The sequence below is a fragment of the Lates calcarifer genome, linkage group LG17 (assembly GCF_001640805.2).
Source record: "Lates calcarifer isolate ASB-BC8 linkage group LG17, TLL_Latcal_v3, whole genome shotgun sequence".
Lineage (NCBI taxonomy): Eukaryota > Metazoa > Chordata > Actinopteri > Centropomidae > Lates > Lates calcarifer.
Window position 1 is genome coordinate 18,721,420 of NC_066849.1, and position 19,710 is coordinate 18,741,129.

The window sequence follows — 19,710 nt, forward strand, 5'->3', positions numbered from 1 at the left end:
TACAACATAGGTCTAATTGTTTTTAGACATTTAAACTCTCTCTCTCATATACAGGTCACCTTGCCTGGCAGCACAGTGACAATTCCGAGAAAGGACATGGAGCAGCTGTACCAGAATTCCGCGGGCCATTTTACCCAGCGGCTAGCAGCCATAGTGTTCACAGAGAAGGTCCTTGCACAGTCAGTCGTTAAAGAAAATCCTCAGGAAGGGAGACAAAGGACTCCGCTGGACATGGCCAAAGTGGACGACATAATCGGTATTTATTCATCTTAAGTTATCATTTGGCTACTTACAAAGCTTCTGTGATTTTTATATTTTATATATTTATATTATATACTGTATATATATTACTGTTAAATATAGGATATCAGACAGTCTAATATTGTAAAATCAGAAGAAAATATTGTATGAAAATGCTGCGTGACCTTATCTCTTCTCTATTCTGTTAACAGCTGCTACTCGTCATCGATTTCCAGAGGCAGATCCCGAGAAGTTGCAAAAGGCCATCCAACGCAAGTGTTACAATGACTACCACAGAGGAAAATAATGTGTATACATGTGTATGCCTAATAAGTAATTAGGCCTTTACTTGTAACACATTTGCAATATTGTAGTATGTAAAAGTATGTAGTGTACAAGGTATCTTGCCTATTAATTACTTGCCTAGTGTACTTCTTAAGTTACAAGAAAAAGTATAGCTGAGCATACTGTTACTGCAACAATATTCATGGTATATTATAAAAGATGGCCATGACAGCTTGAGGTTGGAAAGAGGTTATCTTGTTTCAAAATAAAAGTGTAACACAACTTGAAATTTTGTAATTTTTTTCTGTACTATGGAATGTGTCCTATCTAATGTTTTCTGAGCAAAAAATAATCACTGTACATTTTTACCGTGATTTATAGAGGACACTCACTAAAATGTCATTCTGTGTAACAAGTTTAAATACAAGAAAACTGTGTGAGGCATATTCAGAACAACAATAATTAGATGGCACATTAAAAGACTTAAGATTTAATAACCACAATGCAGCAGCCAAACACTGATTAATTGTAACATACATTTTTAATTATTGCCTGATATCCTTCCAACTATTAGGATTATCCATTTGTCAGCAAGAAGTTTTGTAAGGAAAAAAAAAAAATTTAGTTTGATCACTCTCACAAAAACCAGAGGTAGAGGTATCTGATTTGTATTACAATGAAATACATATGACCTTTCAGTTATGAAGCTGTAAGCAGTAAATGTTAATTTTCTGTGTGCTTAAGGATTAAGTCATTAATTGATTATTACATTTAGTTTACATCTCCATTTGTGTCAACTAATCAGTAAATCAATTTATATATAAATGTGGAGCCTAAGACTTCATCTGTCATTCATACTGTAAATATCTAGTTTGAGTTTAAACTGATTTTCTTTTTTTCTCTAACAGTTGAAATATAGTGGTCAGTTAATTAAAGCTTCTTTTCTGCACATGAAAACCACTTTACCACTGACTCAGAGCCCAGCATAATTAATACTGTCAATTTAATTTGAACTTATTATCCACCATATGCTCCACAGAAACTACTTTTCACTCATTCTAGATCTGCAGGCTTAAGATGTAAAAATTTAAAATTTATCCAAGGTAATTATAACAGTAACAGGACCAAACAACCGCTTTAACAAAAGTTGATTTATTCTCATGTTCTCATGTAAATAAATTACAACATCGTCTCGTGTTACAAAAATAAAATGAAACCTAACCAAACGGACACTCATCCATGTCTGACTTAAGAACATGAGACATTTTTTTCTCCATCATCATCATCATCACGTGTCGTGATTTACAAATGCTTTAACAAAAGTGTTTCTTTTCAGAGACTGAATCCTCAATCTGGTGACTGCTGGTCTACTGTTCACCTGCTGTGATCAGGTTGTTCACTGCAGCAGCCAAACAAAAAGGATGCAAACAACAGAACGTCACAAACAACACAGAAAATAAAGAGCCAGTTTAAAAAAAATATTCAATATTCAAAATATTCATGCAACATAAGTTGGGGCTGGGCAGTTTCTTCATTAATGAAAACCACACCTGAGGAGACAAGCTGACAAACAACCAACCACTGAAAAAACTAAAAATAGAAACCTCATTCCAGTGTACCAACTGAGGGAAAACTGTTTTTTCTTTTATGATAATTAGATGTGATTTATGATACAAAATGTGAAGTTGTAATATTACAAATTGATACTAAAGGAGAAGTCTATCAGCTCTGACTGGTGCACTGGTATATGGTCATAAAAAAAATGTTAATACCAACTTACAGATGCTAAAAAACAAAATTCAGTGCAGCTTCTCTCAACCTCTCCCAGTGTGATTTCTGCAACAGTGAGTTCTTACAAACATCACAGCAGAAGAAAACACCAGAGAGTTAATTCTGTCTTCGTGTACTGAAGGAGTAATAGCTCTGAATAAGAGGATGTGCTGTTGTTGAAGGTTCTGCATTGTCTGTCAGTGCTGGTTCTTCATTCCCTGTGGTTTTCCTGGTTTCTTATCCTGCTGTTGCTGCTGCTGCTGTTGCTGCTGCTGCTGGCCCCGACCCGGGCCGGTCATTCCTCTGCCACGACTGCCAAACAGACCTACACAGAGACAGAGGAGAGCAAGGAAGATAGAGAAACATCTGTTAATTTTGTCAGCAGTCATAAATTCTGTTCTCTTAAATTATAATACAAAACATATTATAATTTAACGTTTGCCAGAGTTTTTATTTTTAAAAAAAGAAAAAAAAAAGATGTAAAATAGGTTCACTTTAAACTCTTCTCCACAAAATTAGATCAGTTCTTGAACTGGTTCCTTTCAGGATGCCTGCAACTTTGGTGCTATTCAGTGTCCGTGTATAATGGGAACTTCCAAACTAGAATATGTGGCCCCTGATGTCGTCACGGTTTGTACTTAAAAATCTCTTTCGGGTTCCAAAACAATTTATTTTTGGTCAAAAGGCTCCTAGGTACATAAATACATACATAAATAAGGTGTGTTACAAGGTTCCACAATCTGTTTACCAACCAGCCAACAGCCAAAAAACCTGTGGTATCTGACTTTATATTAAATGATGACAATCATTTAAGCTTTCACAATTATGTGGCTGTAAGCAGTTTCTGTTTGTGTTGATTATTCTGTGATAATGATGTATAGATAACCTCAAGTCTTTAAATATGACTAGGCTTGTATGTACAATGCCTTAATATAGAGTTTAATTAGTGTTGTCATGTGCCAGCTGCTCATTTACTGCCTTTTATTAACAGAAAAGATATTTTAGAGTTACTATCTGAGCCTCATATGAAGAAAATCTCAGTATCTACGTAGAAAATGTTTGACAAGCGTATATTTTGACTTTTTTTTATATTATCTGTTTCAGGGTTACATTTACTATATATATTTTGAATTAAGTTTATTTCACTATTGACCACCAAAACCAGATAATTAGGGTCATGGTGGTCATGGTGGTACGATCAAGTAGTAAAGAAAAGATAAAATATTGCATGTTTTTCGTAATATTTTCATTCTTCTCATGCATTAAGGAATTTTTATTTGTGTTAATGTCAAGGTAAAATTATCTGTGAAACAAAACATTTGGTTCAAAATGTATGTTCTTCATTTTCATTGTTTCACTATCATTATAAGATTGTTTTTTTAGGGGGGGTATTTCTGCTTTATTGATAGCAGTAGAAAGGAGAGACAGGAAAGGCAGGGAAAAAGAGAGGATGACATGCAGCTAAGAGACTCTGTGGTAAGGACTTAGCCTTGATATGTTATACATATGAAAGCCTGGATATAGATGTACTCTTCGCTGACTTTTTCATCTGACTTTTTCTTCTGTTAGAAAATCTAAAATCAGGAATCAGGAAGCAGAACATCTTAAGTCTTCTGAAGCCTTTTATGGGTTTTTTTTTTTTTAATCTTTAAACTTTTTTCCAGGAAGATGAAATCATTCTTTTTAGAAATAACTTTGAGAGAGTAAACAAAAATAATGTGTGTTCCATAATCTGGCCGATAGCTAAAAAACCTGAGGTATGACAATCAAAAGCATGTAACTTTTCACAGTTATGAGGCTGTAAGCAGTAGATATTCATTTGTATCTGCTGATTAAAGTTTAAGTCATTATTTGATTATTACATTTGGATTACATTTACATTTGTGTTCAATGAACCAATTTATAACTTCAAGTGGAGTCATTCACACTGTAAATATCTCATTTTCAACTGTTTTTTTTTTTTTTATTAACAGTTAATATATTGTGGTCACTAAATTAAAGCTACTTTTAATTCCAATTTGATCCTTTCACTGTACCAATAAATGAAATATTGATCAGTCACATCAGGATTTGGCTCAGTTCAACCTTTAAAACATATTACATACTATAATTATATTATATTACCTTTATTACATATTACATAATGTAACTATTTTGCCTTAAAATAAGAGCTTCAGAATCATTTCAATGGTACACGGACTTGTAATAGAGAGAATGATGTTGCTGCCATTCCTGCTCAGCAAGTTCAAGAGTAATGCCAACAGGCCCAACATCCTGACAGACAAGTCTGACAACACAGTACTTTTCTGTAATGATTTCAGACAAGTAAAAGTCCGAATTTGATGCATATCCCATGCTTAGTGTTGATGAAATACAGTAATTGAAATGCCTGATTCATACCTACCCTTGATCTCAAAAAAGGAAATTGGCAAATTTCCTTGTCTGCAGAATTAAAGGACAAGACGGCACTACAGCTATATTCCAGCTCTTGGTGGATCAGGTACTTAAACCCCATCAAGAATATGCCCCTCAAACTTGGGGTACATTGGGTGTGGCCTCATCAAACCCCACGACACAAAACTCCATGCCATCTCGGACTGGCCAAAACTGTTGATAAAGAACACTCCTGGATGGTGAAATGGCCCCTGTTTGCAGAAAAAGCATTACACTAAGAGGGTCAAAACTGGTCCTTACTGCCCCTAACTTTGGTAAGAAGTTTGTGGTCCAGGCAGATGCCTCTAAAATGAGTCTGGATGCTGTGCTGTCCCAGATCAGAGAAGATGAGGAAGACCTAGTTCTCTATTTGAGTTGGGAGTTGCTGCCAAGAGAGCATTCTTCATTACAACGGATGGCCAAAAACAGAGAGGCAAACAATAGGGTAACTGGGTGGTTCTTAAGCCTCCAGCTATTTAACTTCTTTGTCATTCACAGACTGGGACAGCACCATGAGAACGCAGATGCCACTGTGATGCATTCTGGTCCTCATTCACCCTGCCAAGAACATTGTCTATCCTGCCCAGGTGATCTCTCATAACATTACGTGTTACTGAAGTTATTTATCAGTTACACAAACCAAAAGACATCCTCATTGTTTAAATAGTCAGAAATAACTCACCCAGGTAAGGTATTTTAAAATGAAGACTCACCCAGGTAAGGTATTTTAAAATGAAGACTCACCCAGGTAAGGTATTTTAAAATGAAGACTCACCCAAATAAGATGTTACGGCTAGATTTTCACTGGACCCAAATGCCGAACAGTTTGAGCAGTGAGAGGGGCACTGGAGAAGGCAGGGGACAGGCAGACCAAGATGAGGCATAATGGCACTTGAGATGGCAGAAGACAGAAGCAGGGCAACAACACAGAGAACCACTGTAGTCATAAAGAACCAAGCTACCACTGAGAAAGCCGTAACAATCTGGCAATGACTGGAAGGAGGCCTGGGGTACTTGAACTGCAGACGATGAGTAAAAAATTGGCAACAGGTGTGGAGAAGAGCTAGGTGCAAGGTGATGAAGCTGCCCCCACAAAACACACAGAAAAAAGAGAAACACTAGAAAAAGCGTTTCCTGAAGAAAATGCAGTGTGAATGCTGAGAGCTAGACAAATTGCTGAAGCAATGTGGAAAAGGGCTGAAAATAGCTAAAATGTAAAACTGGAGCTGGGAGCCTAAGTGCATTAGTTGAAGAAGCTGGGAACAGAGACATGTTGCTGAAATCTTTTCACTGCCAGCACCAGGACACTTGACTGAAGGTGTGCATGTGTCATTTGTGTTTGGGCTCACACGTTGGAGAGGTCAGTTAACACTGGGGTCTAACAACTGTGGCAGCTGGTAACACCATATGTTTGGGTGTAAATGATTTGATAGGGACAAGGCCACTGACATCGGAGAAACACCATGTCAGTTGTCCCAGGCCCTCAATCAAAGGAGGGCCCAAAAGCCTATCGAACATTTAATTATTCTGCTGGAATCATTTGTCAAAAATACACATTTGTGAAAATGTGTATGTGAAAACTGGTATTTGTGAGTCATATAAAAGCTTGTTGTTTTTTTATCTTTCTAATATTCATTGACATATTGGTTGAAAAAATTTACTTTCCCTCCATCTGCAAAAATTGGTTTGGTCTGTCACACCTTTCCTTATGCTTTGGCAAGGACAGCAAAATGTGTGACAACCAGGTATTTAAAAAGATATATTGTGAATTACTTAGGAATCACGCTACACCTGCAGCTCTCCCTCCCTGTCCTGTACACTAAGTATACACTAAGTACTCTAAGCAGATACGTATGTTTTATGAACATGAGAAAGTGATGTATAAGAGACATCTTCTCTTGTATTATTTAGTTTGAGGAAATTGGGTTATTTGTCATGGCTATGCTGTGAAGAATTTAGAAGCAGGTTAGTGGTGTTATGCACGTTGCAAATAGAGGGGCAGGATAATTATTTTTTGTCTAGAGCAGCCGAAGTACATGTGCATCATTAAATAATGATCATTAAAAAGAGTTTATCATCAATTTTCCATGGACAACTCAAAGAATTAAAGTCAGGAATAATTCAGTAGTGTCTGGGAAAGGAGCACTCTTTTCCTGAACACAAAAGGAATGTGCCTTTCATGTGTTTGTCTAGCACTCTAACTTTATCTGAAATCTTATAGCCAGTCTTTTTTTTTTAAGTCATATAAGATCAACTACACAAATGATTGTGAATCAGTCTCTTCTGCTTTGGTGTAAATGAAAGTGAGGTCAGGTTGCATGGTCCAACTCCTCCAGGATAGCACATCCATACGTACGGTTGCAATAAGATTTGCTGTGTCTTCCAGCACAATCTCAGGAGCATGGAGGAGATACCAGGAGACTGGCTGTTATACAAGGAGAGCTGGGCAAGGCCATAGAAGGGCATCAACCCAGCAGCAGGACCAGTATCTGCTCCTTTATGCAAGGAGGAGCAGGAGGAGCATTACCTGACAAAATGACCTCCAGCAGGCTACTGGTGTGTATGTTTCTGACCAAACTCTCAGAAACAGATTCCATGAGGGTGGCATGAGGGCCAAACATCCTGTAGTGTGACCTGTGTTCACAGCCCAGCACTGTGCAACATCATCCAGCATGACCGATTTGGTGGTGGGTCAGTGATGGTGTGGAGAGGCATATCTATGGGAGGTCATGCAGACATCCATGTCACAGGTACCAGGATGAAATCCTCAGAGCGATAGTCAGACTTTACACTGGTTCAATGGGCCCTGGGTTCTTCCTGGTGCAGAACAATGCCTGGCCTCATGTGGCCAGAGTGTGTAAGCTGTTGCTAGATGATGAAGGCACTGATGCCACTGTCTGGCCCTCACATTCCTGTGACCTAATCCAATTGTGCATCTATGGGGCATTATGTGTCGGTGCATCTGATGCCACCGAGTACCACCACAGACTATCTGGGAGCTCACTGATACCCTGATCCAGGTCTGGGAGGACATCTCCCAGGACACAATCCACTGACTCATCAGGACCATGCCCAGACATTGTTGGGAGTGCATACGCACACAGAGGGGCCATACACTCTACTGAGTCACATTATGAGTTGCTGTGATGAAATTCACACAAGCATCCGGCTTGTGTGAATGGTCAGCCTGTGATTTCAGTTTTTTCCTTTGATTTTCAGTGTGATTTTGAATCCAGCACTCAATTGGTTGACCATTTTGGCTTCCACTGACTGTTGTTATGTCATTTTGTTCTCAACAAATTATACAGTGTACATCAGTAAAGATTTTCAATGTGAATAATTCTTTAAGATCCAATGTGTGATTTAAGTGTTCCCCTAATTTTTTTGAACAGTGTATACTACACTTATATTTATGTTGCTTATAAAATAGTCCTTTTTACTTTCACTTTTTAAAAAAATCTTTATTATTATTATCAGAGTTTTGGCACCAATTTACTAAAACAAATTCCTTGTATGTGTAAACTCAAAATGTTTGAGGACACACATGCACTCAAACATTTTGATCTTTTAAAGGTTTCTGTAGCTGAAAGTATGTAGGACCAGTTAGCAACTGAAAAAGTACAGAAGAAGAAAAACAGAAGAACAATAGTGTAAATTCACACTTATGAAGCCTCAACTAAGTAAGGTATTTAAAAATGAATCCCACAAAGCCTAAGAGAACATGTTATGAAACATGTAATGCCAGTTTGACAACGTGAGATGAAATCTTAATCCAAGCTGGTCCCAACTTGTAACACCTGTTACGGCAACTCGAAATGAAAGTAAAAGTTACCCTGTGTAAGCTATATAACATCGGTCTTCAGCTAAGATTTTCAGTTGCAACCCCATAAGGAAGAGGAGCAAACAAGGTAGGTTATCTGAACAAATTCATCCATTTTATTGACCAGTATAAGAATAATGCATTTAATTATGTTATTATAATCTAGTAATCTTGTAAAAAAAAAAAATGTAATCACACATTTGTTTAATTTCTCTTTGTATTCATATATATATATATATATATATATATATATATATATATATATATATATATATATACACACATATATATACATATACATATATATATATATATATACATATACATATATATATACATACATACATACATATATATATATATATATATATATATATATATATATATATATATATATATATATATATATATATATATATTCATTCTGCCACAACATTAAAATCCCATTTCAATCAGGAGACACTTAGAAGATATATATATATATTCATATATATATATATTCATTCTGCCACAACATTAAAATCCCATTTCAATCAGGAGACACTTAGAAGAAAAACGTGCACAAATCTGGATTAGAATAGAATTTTATTGTGCACAGGAGAAACAGAGTTTTGGCGCTTAGACCCCAGCAGGAAGTAGATCCCCATGGGAAGCATTCAGATTTTAAGTGGTGCTTCCGATATAGGAAACTACCCCCCTGGAGCCTAGACCTGGTGGTGGTGATGGTGAGTAAGGCTTAGTCAGGTCGAGTATTTATAGCATGAACAAAGTTATCTCATGGCACTTTTCATATAGAGCACATAGACTGTCTCTTATGCTATTGCGTGAGAGACCCAACAATTCCCACTATGAGCAAGCACTAGGCGACAGTGGCAAGGAAAAACTTCCTTTTAAGAGGCAGAAACTTCGAGCAGAACCGGACTCAGAGTGGGCAGGCCATCTGCCTCGACCGGTTGGGTTTAGAAAGACACAGAGAGAAAGAGACACGGAGGAGAGAATGAGGCCTGAGGTTGGGACGGCTTCCTGTGAGGGAACTTCTGATCAGGGGTAGATGGAACATGGCCAGACAGCCACAGTTGAGGTGGTGAAGAGGAGGAGGTGGGTCGTACAACGTTGCGATGCTGAAATGACAGCAGAGAGGGAACATTTTAAACTGATACAGCTTACAGGCGATTGGCTCTAGATGAGTGACGGTTGTAATTGGATGAAAACAGAATTAGTGTGTGGGGCTTAGAGATAACAGGAAGCAGTTGAGAGTCAGCAGCCCAGTGCAGATAGACAGTCTCCCTGATTGAACTTTCGCTAAGCTTCATTTCTGTCTTTCTAAACAGGTGCATCATGTCTTCCAAAAGTAAGTTTCCTATCAAACTCTTCCTTATGATTGTCTGATCTGATTAGTTATTATATGAATTTGAAATTGATGTTGAATTGTTGTTAATGGTATCACTTTTGCAGATATACACATATCCACATCAGGTCTTTCAAGCCACTGGATGAAAGGAGAGCTTATTACACAGAGCAGTGGTCCTCTTATCTAAAAATAACTCCATCCAAAGTCTGACTAAAATTGAAACTAAAGCAAAGAAGTCTGTAGAAGTTTATAAATCACTTTCCACTTAAGCAATATTAACGGAGAGGGTGTGCTTTAACGTTATTTGATGCTTGCAGACTGACCGCATCACTGAAGTGCTCAAATGAAGTTAAAGCACACCCTCGAGTTTAATATTGCGATTATACAACTATTACCAACAAAGCAAAATGTATAAACAACATCTGTTCACGTTGAGGAGCAATTTGCTCTCAAAATTAAACGGTTACGGCGAGTGTTTTTCCCGTTTCCATGGAAATACATGGGCTCACACAGATGTAGCTTCTGCAACCGCAAACTTTTACATGAATTTCAAGTTATAGCGCCGTGTCACCGGCACAGCTGATGGAGAAAGCCGAGGGGCTTTGCTCAAATGACGTTAAAGGACACCCTCGAGTGTAATCTTGCGGTTATACAACTATTACCAACAAAGTAAAATGTGTATGGCGGAGTAATATTTTTAGTGATTAGTAAGGTGTGCTGTCATGCTGATTTGAGCACGTTCTAAATGTCTTGTTGACCAATCAGATTGAGAGGTGCTCCAAACGTCTATACGCTAGGGGCCCAGGGTTCATGAGCAACGCCAAAAAAGCTTACTGCCTAGAGTTAACAGCTGGGAAAAGACCTCTTTCACTGCAAACACTGCATTTTGCCTGATTAGAGCCTCAGTCTGCTCAGACCAAGCAGCAACAGGTTGGACTGAACCGGCTCAAAGGGTGGTCCAAAACTGTGTGATTTCTTTATTACTTGTCTTTGTCAGTTGCTAAAATTGTGAAATTATCATTGATATGAGCCGAATATGCTGTATGATGACATGTTTATTTTTAAAAAGACAAAGTGCAATGCAATGATAGTGTTTTTCATAGCTAATAAAATAGTTTTTTTGCACTTTACAGACTTAAGTATGATTCAGCTCTATCGTCCAATTTGGTCTTCTTTAAAGCTGAAGTCATTAATTTATTGTTCTGTTATCCCATCTGTATGGAGGAGTACAACAAGACTAAAAGACTAAAACAAACATGTTTACTGCGGTCAGATGTATGCAACTAATATGTCACATTACATTTATTGTCACACAGATGATGCCAGGTCAGGACCCCAGCCCCCGGCTGCCGCTGAAGAGAACCCTGAAGAACAAGAAAACACTGCGCAGGCAGAGGTAAAGGACTAAGAAACAGTTGTTATTGTATTGATATAATTATCATGCTCATTAAAAAGAAACTCTGCTCTGCCTCAGTGATGGCAAACAGACTCATAAGTACAGGGGAATGGGATTTGGCTTTGGCAGGAATGTGTTAATGAAATTTAACACACCTTTCAATGCATGGGAGTGGTGTGGGGCAGGATGTCCCTGGTGACAGTTACTCGTGTGCCTGTAGAAGTCATAAGAACGCCAAGATTAGCACGGTTTGTCTGGATGGCATCTGAATGGAGGTCAGGTTGACTATTTAAAATTTTATTTTGAAAAACAAGAACTGGAGTTATCTTTTTTTATTTGTTCTTTCATGTCTTCTTCAGAATGCCACTGAAGTGAGTCATGTGGATGTGACAGAGCAAGCTCTTCTGAAGTTTGTACTTTACGTTTAGAAACTATATGGTAATGTTTCTTTCAGGATAGCAGCAATTGTAAGTGGAGATCACATTGGGGTGCTCCTGAAACTATCATTGTTGGTCGTGCATTACCAGCATCATGAAGATGGTTGTCATGGTTATCACCTGTCTCTGCTATCAAGGGGCTCTCAAGCTACAAATGGAAGAGGCGGGTTGTTAACTGCTACTTTAAAAAGCCATATAATCAGGGCTATGAATGAAGTATTGAGAATAAAACAATAAAAGTCTCACACACCTTTAAAGCCATTCGCGGCCTAGTTCCTGATTAAATTTTAGATCTTTTAATCTCATATGAACCTTTGTGTAGCTTGAGATCCTGGGACAGAGGTCTTCTGACTGTTCCAGAGAGAACACGTTGAAAACTAAAGGGGACAAAGCCTTTGTTTTTTAGAGCCCCAAAACTCTGGAATGACCTCCCTGAGGCCATAAGGCTGTCTCAGTCAGTGTCATCTTTAAAGTCTTTTTAAAAACATAGTAATAGTGGAAAGCATATCCTGATTTTACCTGAGCTGTCTGTTTATTTTAATGGTTTACTTTTTTGCTTTGTTTAGTAATCATTCTAATGTTGTCAATTGAACAGATATCAGATTTTTTTTTTCATTCCAAAGATTTATGTCTCTTTTACAATGCATACAAACCCAAAGATGTTAAGTTGTAATATCAAATAAAATATAAGATAAAATATCAGTCCTGTGGTCGGATAACATGGGTTACATTACTGTAAATGTCAATCATAACAGACAAGTTAATGCAGTGTAATGTGACTCTGCTAATGATTTTTTCCAATATGACTGATTTTCCATTTTTCCTCATAGCAGCTGACGGATGATAACAGTGATGGCACAGTGGATGACATCACAAGAGGGATGGCACAGGCTGGCATCTCAGACCCCAGTATGTTTATTTAACTATGATTTAGGGTGTTTTCACATTAAGTACCATTGTCCATCTCCTATCAGCCAACACTTACTGCTCTACTTTTAAGACACAACTCAAGACAAACTTATCACCAGATCAGTGTCACATGCACTGGCTCTAGCACAAAAACAACTATGGTCAGACATCGTTTTTTCATCACACAAATCTAGAATTAGATTTCATGTCACATTAGAGCAAGAACCTCTATAACACATTTCAAGCAGGCATGTAAATGATGTATAAATGATGGGATGTCACAATTGAAACCGCTGATTGAGCTCACATATTCAGTTTTACTCTCTCTGCTTAAATTTCCTCCTCTGAACTGTCTATGTAGCTGTTCTGTTTTAATTGTAACACAGAAAAGTAACCTGCTGTAAATCAGTTTAAACTGAGTCAGGGCAGTTTAAATAGGACTTTTTATTATTATAACTTTTTATATTTTATACATCTGTTGAGTTCAGGCTAATAAACCAAACTTTGTTTTTCCCCTTTTACATTCACATAGACCAGCAGCATGACCAGGCATCAGCATCCTCATCCAGTGGGGCTGACCCACCAGGGGGCGATAACAGTGGGATGGTATGTTGCAAGTGATGGATGAATGTTTCTGTTTATTACTTAACTAAAGTTGATTCACTGAATCTGAACTGAATTTGCACCAAGTATCTTTTTGCCTTTGTCAGCATCATTCGATGTTCATGGTGAAATGGGTCAGTATTAACCTTTAAAGTTTAGAGTTTAATAGGTTAAATGTGTCTCACAGCAGTCTGAATTATCATGCTGTCAGTGGGAACCTCCACACCACTAGCCATACTGCTCCATAGTAGGATATACAGACTTCTAGCAGTGTTTTCCAAAGGAGGGATTGAATTAAATGCACAATATGTAATTTTCTGTCATTAGGGCCCTCTCAATTAAAACAACAAGTGTGGGATCATGGGTTTTCACTACCATTGCTGTCACTGGAGTCAGTTTCTCTCTGTTAGGTCAGTCGTTCAGTGTCAGTCATTCAGGAGGTTTCTCTCTCTCTCTCTCTCTCTCTCTCATATACAGGTCACCTTGCCCGGCAGCAAAGTGACAATTCCGAAAAAGGACACGGAGCAGCTGTACCAGTATGCGGCGGACCATTTTACCCAGCGGCTGGCAGAACTTGTGTTCGGAAAGAAGGTCCTTGCACAGTCAACCCTTAAAGAAAATCCTCGGAAAGGGAGCCAAAGGATTCCACTGGATGAGGACAAAGTGAAAGACATAATTGGTATTTAATCATCTTGAGTCACAGTTTGGCCACTTACAAAGCTACTGTGATTTTTATAGCAGTAGAATCACATTGCCATGGGAAACCACAATGTTTCACTGTGTACTGGTAGCAATATTGGCATACCATGCTGATACATTTCCACACTTCTAATCCTGATTTAGTTGGTGATATCCCAGAGAGTCTGATGTTGTCAAATCAGGAGATAATATATGAAAATGCTGTGTAACCTTATCTTTTCTCTGTTCAGCTGCTGCACTTGAACGATTTCCAGAAGCAGATCCCAGAAGACTGCGAGAGGCCATCCAACGCAAGTGTGATAATGAGTACCACACCCAAGGAAAAGGAAAATAATGTGTATCCGTGTGTATGTCCCATAAGTAATTAAGCCTTACTAGGAACACATTTGCAATACTCTATTGTGTAAGGGTATGTAATGCACAAGGTATTTTACTTAATTACAAAGTGTACTTTTTTAGTAATTGGAATAAGCCAAGCATATAACTAAGCATACTATTACTGCAACAATATGTGTGGTATATTATAAAAGATGGCCATTACAGCGTAAGTGTCTGCTGCAGGATGGAAAGGGGTTTTCATGTTTCAAAAATAATAAACGTGTAACACAACTTAAAATTTTGTAGTTTTTTCTGTACATTAGAATGTGTACTGTTTCTTTTTGATATTTTCTGGGCTAAAAATAATCACCACCATACATTTTCCCATGACACTCGCTAAATTGTCATTCAGTGTAACAACAGTTTATTTACAAAAACATCAGAGCAACAGAAATTAGGTGACACATTACAAGAGTGTTTTTAAGGATCACAATGCAGCTGCCAGAAACTGATTAATTATATTGCTAATATCCCTCCCACTACCAGGTTTTATCCATTTGTCAGCAAGAAGTTTTTGTAAGGAAAAAACACTTTTATATTTATTTTGATTACATGTTCTTTAATATATTGTAATAAATACATAAATATATTTATTACACTGAATGACCATGGTTTGTTACTCTGAATGATGTTTACAAAAAAAGGGATTTAGTGTATTGGTATTGTCATTGTTCCCATTTTTGTTTTTATGTTTTTGGTATTAGTCTGGATCATTAAATTAATTTTAATAACATTCCTAAGTAAATGACAGCAGAGGCAGATGTTGGAAAAGGGTGGGGATCAAAGACAAATTAAGTTTACCTAAATGATTTTATATACATAGAAAACATATTTGGTGAATAATTTAGAGCTATTAGCATAGTTAATGTCCATCTCCCATTTAGTGTTTTTCCCATTATTATTATCATTATTATTGTTATTAATTTTATTATTATTATTTTTTTTTTTTTGGCATTTCTACTTTATTGATAGTGGTAGTGGAGAGTGACAGGAAAGGCAAGGGGAAGTGAGAGGGTGACTTGCAGCCTCTGTGACAGCCTTGATATGTAGCACACAGGTGAGCAACCAGGGCACTTGATTTATCTTATTTTTTATTCCTTTTTGTTCATCTGGTCATGTTTGGGATCAACGACATAAAGAAATCATGGACATAGTGTCTGTGATGACACCTTTGACTACCTGCAGGGAAAGCCTGGATGTGAATGCACTCTTCTCCCAATGCCTTTTTAGTGTTTATCTTTAGACCTTTTAAGATTTTATTTTTGTCTTTAAGACTTTAAAGTTTTAGAACATAGAACAAAATGTGTGTTTTACAAGGTTGCTTAATCTGTTCACAGACTGGCTGACAGCCAAAAAACAAAAAAACAAAAACAAAAACCAAACAAAACAAAACAGACAGGTACAGAGGTAAACAGAGGTATCTGAAATGAATGAAAAGCATGTAGCCTATATTGTGGTCACTAAGTTAAATTAAAACTTATTTTCTGTACATGAAAACCACTTCACCACTCATGGAGCCCAACAGATTTGATAACAACTCATGGCTGTAGAGTGTGCTGCTGCTCAGAAAACGTTACATTTGTCTGATTGTTTAATTTGTTTGACTTGATTTAATTGATTGATTTAAATGGGTTTACATGTTAGTGTGTTCACCAAACCACATTTTTGACAGCCTTCATGTGATTGAACTGACAAAACTGCAATTTTGCTTTACTATGCTTCATTCAATTCAAATTTTTGTCCTTACTATGAACAATATGCTCCACATTAACCACTTTTCGCTCATTCAAGATCTGCAGCCTTAAAAAAATACTGTTAGATGACCCCGGACAGATGTAAAGATTAATAATTTCCATGTGATTTAAAGGATACACATTTCTCCAAGGTAATTATGACAGTAACAGGACCAAACAACCGCTTTAACAAAAGTTGTTTTATTCTCATGTTCTCAAGGTAATAAATTACAACATTGTCTTGTGTTACAAAAATAAAATGAAACCCAACCAAACGGACACTCATCCATGTCTGACTTAAGAACATGAGACATTTTTGTTTTGCTTTAACAAAAGTGTTTCTTTTCAGAGACTGAATCCTCAATCTGGTGACTGCTGGTCTACTGTTCACCTGCTGTGATCAGGTTGTTCACTGCAGCAGCCAAACAAAAAGGTTGCAAACAACAGAACGTCACAAACAACACAGAAAATAAAGAGCCAGTTTAAAAAAAAAAAATCAATATTCAAAATATTCATGCAACATAAGTTGGGGCTGGGCAGTTTCTTCATTAATGAAAACCACACCTGAGGAGACAAGCTGACAAACAACCAACCACTGAAAAAACTAAAAATAGAAACCTCATTCCAGTGTACCAACTGAGGGAAAACTGTTTTTTCTTTTATGATAATTAGATGTGATTTATGATACAAAATGTGAAGTTGTAATATTACAAATTGATACTAAAGGAGAAGTCTATCAGCTCTGACTGATGCACTGGTATATGGTCATAAAAAAAATGTTAATACCAACTTACAGATGCTAAAAAACAAAATTCAGTGCAGCTTCTCTCAACCTCTCCCAGTGTGATTTCTGCAACGGTCAGTTCTTACAAACATCACAGCAGAAGAAAACACCAGAGAGTTAATTCTGTCTTCGTGTACTGAAGGAGTAATAGCTCTGAATAAGAGGATGTGCTGTTGTTGAAGGTTCTGCATTGTCTGTCAGTGCTGGTTCTTCATTCCCTGTGGTTTTCCTGGTTTCTTATCCTGCTGTTGCTGCTGCTGCTGCTGCTGTTGCTGCTGCTGCTGCTGGCCCCGACCCGGGCCGGTCATTCCTCTGCCACGACTGCCAAACAGACCTACACAGAGACAGAGGAGATAGAAAAACATCTGTTAATTTTATCAGCTGTAATAAATACTGTTCAGATCAACATCCCACCCAAAACAGAAACAAAAAAACGTATTATAATTTAACATTTGCCAGAGTTTTTGATTAAAAAAAAAAAAAAAAGACGTAAAATAGGTTCACTTTAAACTCTTCTCCACAAAATTGAGTGTTGGAACAGAATCAGTATGATGTTGGTGGAAAAGGGTAATGTGAGTACATAGAGTGTAAGGTGACACCCCAACTGAGTGTGGACATGCAGACCAATACATAGTATGTCACTACTGTCTGGTAAAATACCTTGTACCTTTAATATGTCCACTTTTCAGAAATTAAGAAAAATACCTTGTCTTTAGCTTAATAACATGCATTTCACAATTACTTGTTTGGTTTCAAAATGATCAGGCTAATGATTGCAGAAAGTCCTGGATTAAGTAGATCACCTCGCCCGGCTCCTCCTCTTCCTTTGCCCTGCTGTTTGTTCTGCTGGGCGCCTCCTCGTCCGCGGCCCTTCGACACCACCTCCTCCTTCACCATGTCGATGATCTCGTCTGGGATTCGCAGATACTTGATGGTGCTTCCTCTGATGTAGCACTCAGGCATCCTCCAGAACTTATCTCCATCCTGTCAGAGGTCAGTGGGTGTCAACGCTTCTAAATGCATCTGAATCGTAATATTACTTTTCAACAACAAATACTTTTAGTTTTGTTAATGAGCCTCTGTCTCCACCTTTTCAGACAGTAAAAGATCTTTGTGCTGCTGTATTAGCATTGTATTACATTATATTAGCATTAGTGCTGAAATGATATAGATAGCTGTAGGTTTTGTAAACAATGTGAATGTCACTTTAGCCTGATTGCCATTTGACATTTTGTAGACTCACTGATAAAGACAATTGTTTATTTTAATTAAATTAACCTCTTTTGTATCACATAGGAAAATAAAATTTGTTCAAGTATGTTAATACATAGATTTAAGCATTGAGAGGCTGTTTGAACTATCAACAGAAGAAACTAAGAAAGAAAACACAAAAGTACTGGAAAGATGAAGGATGGAGTGATGGTTAACCACCTAAAGCTACATATTAACACCAGATCATAGAGATGACCAAACAGCAGAGAAGTGAGAGCAGAGCTCAGTTTTACCCTTGAGGTGCAGATAACTTCTCTCAGGTTGATGTTCATCCAGTTGTCGCAGCTGACCAGGTGACCGTTGTACGTCTCTCCGTTCTTCAGCTCGACCAGCTGAGCACAGAGACAACACAATAAAAACAGCAACACAACATGAGATGACAGAAGCTAGAGCTGAAGTTTTCTCTTGCGTTATCGGCTTAACTAACACACTGGACTTAAGTCAATTCATTTTAATAGTTAGATGGTGACCAATATTGATTGTAGTTTACTTAAACCTTATTAAACTAATTTAACCTGAAACAGCTAGAACTGAAGCAGGAACAGCAGGACACTGAAATACGTGCTATGTATCATGTTTAACAGTTCAGTGTATCCTCACCATAGGATGGTTCTGGGCAGTCTTCAGCAGTGATAGGGGAAGCTGCAAAATGACAGAAAAACAGGTCATACATTTGTAATTCACCTGGTATGAACATTATTTAGTTGGCTGAGTAAATTAGACACCCATAATTCACTCAGCAGTGTGTTATTTAAAAAATAATAATAATTCACCACCACCACAGTGCTTCCTCAGTGTGTCCTGGGTGCACTGTGTTTAGCAATAGGCAATGGCGGCAGCTCTAATTGGCAGCCTCTCAAGGTATTTTCGAAAAGTTCCGTCAAGGTTTCAAGGCGCGTATTAATGACGTCACGCTAACTCCATACATCTATGCAACGCAACAACTAACAAAGAGTTTGTATAATACTGCTTTTTAATAAATACACCAGAGAATAACATTCAAAACATCTTCCACTGTCAAGCCAGTTGAAGAATAATGGAAAACAAACATTACGGACTGCAATTATTTATCAAGTATGTCAACGTTTTCTCATTTATATCCCATTTTTGTCAGGACTTGATAGCTATATATACAGTCTATATAAATCCTATTTTGACTAAATAACTAACATGACCTTCATGTTTGGTTTATTGACCAAGCACCTGACCCCTCGGGCCCCTAAAGTTTGCTGTAGCTTCCTGTTAAAGAAACAAACACTGTGTAAAATCTGTTAAATTTAGCTTTAGTGGCTAACTTCACTTAGCTTGCGTAACGTTACCGAGCATCATTGTGACCCAGCGCTTCAGTGCTGAGCAGCAGGCGAGCAACTTAAAGTCTAAACGACAACTATGAACGATTCGTTAAGCTACAGTTAAATACTCACCATTGTGATAGTATCTCTCTTTGATTTTATGTCCCAAGTTTCTGTCTTGGCCCTTCACCGACACGATTTTGCCTCCTACTCTTCTTCCTCGCGTCCCTATGAGTTTCCGGTGTGCAAAATCATGGAAGTAAGATGCTGCTCTCTACAGTCCAAAATACGCAATTACACATTATACC

At 37.5% G+C, this 19,710-nt stretch overlaps 1 protein-coding gene across 3 annotated transcripts; it reads right to left on the reverse strand.

Moving 5' to 3' along the window:
* Positions 1 to 626: 626 nt before the first annotated feature.
* Positions 627 to 19,683, reverse strand: LOC108902772 (U6 snRNA-associated Sm-like protein LSm4). Of its 3 annotated transcripts, none has more exons than XR_007814921.1 (6): positions 19,535 to 19,683; positions 18,711 to 18,752; positions 18,344 to 18,442; positions 17,642 to 17,822; positions 16,888 to 17,172; positions 627 to 2,344 (listed from the first exon to the last, which is right to left on the reverse strand). XR_007814921.1 is itself a non-coding variant. In XM_018704771.2 (5 exons), the coding sequence occupies exons 1-5, from the start codon at positions 19,535 to 19,537 to the stop codon at positions 17,036 to 17,038; spliced, it is 462 nt and encodes a 153-aa protein (XP_018560287.1). In that variant the 5' UTR covers positions 19,538 to 19,683; the 3' UTR covers positions 16,240 to 17,035. The 3 variants fall into 3 exon arrangements, 1 of the variants encoding a protein (XP_018560287.1); XR_007814920.1 differs by having other exon boundaries at positions 627 to 1,903; positions 16,446 to 17,172; XM_018704771.2 differs by lacking the exon at positions 627 to 2,344 and having other exon boundaries at positions 16,240 to 17,172.
* Positions 19,684 to 19,710: the final 27 nt, after the last annotated feature.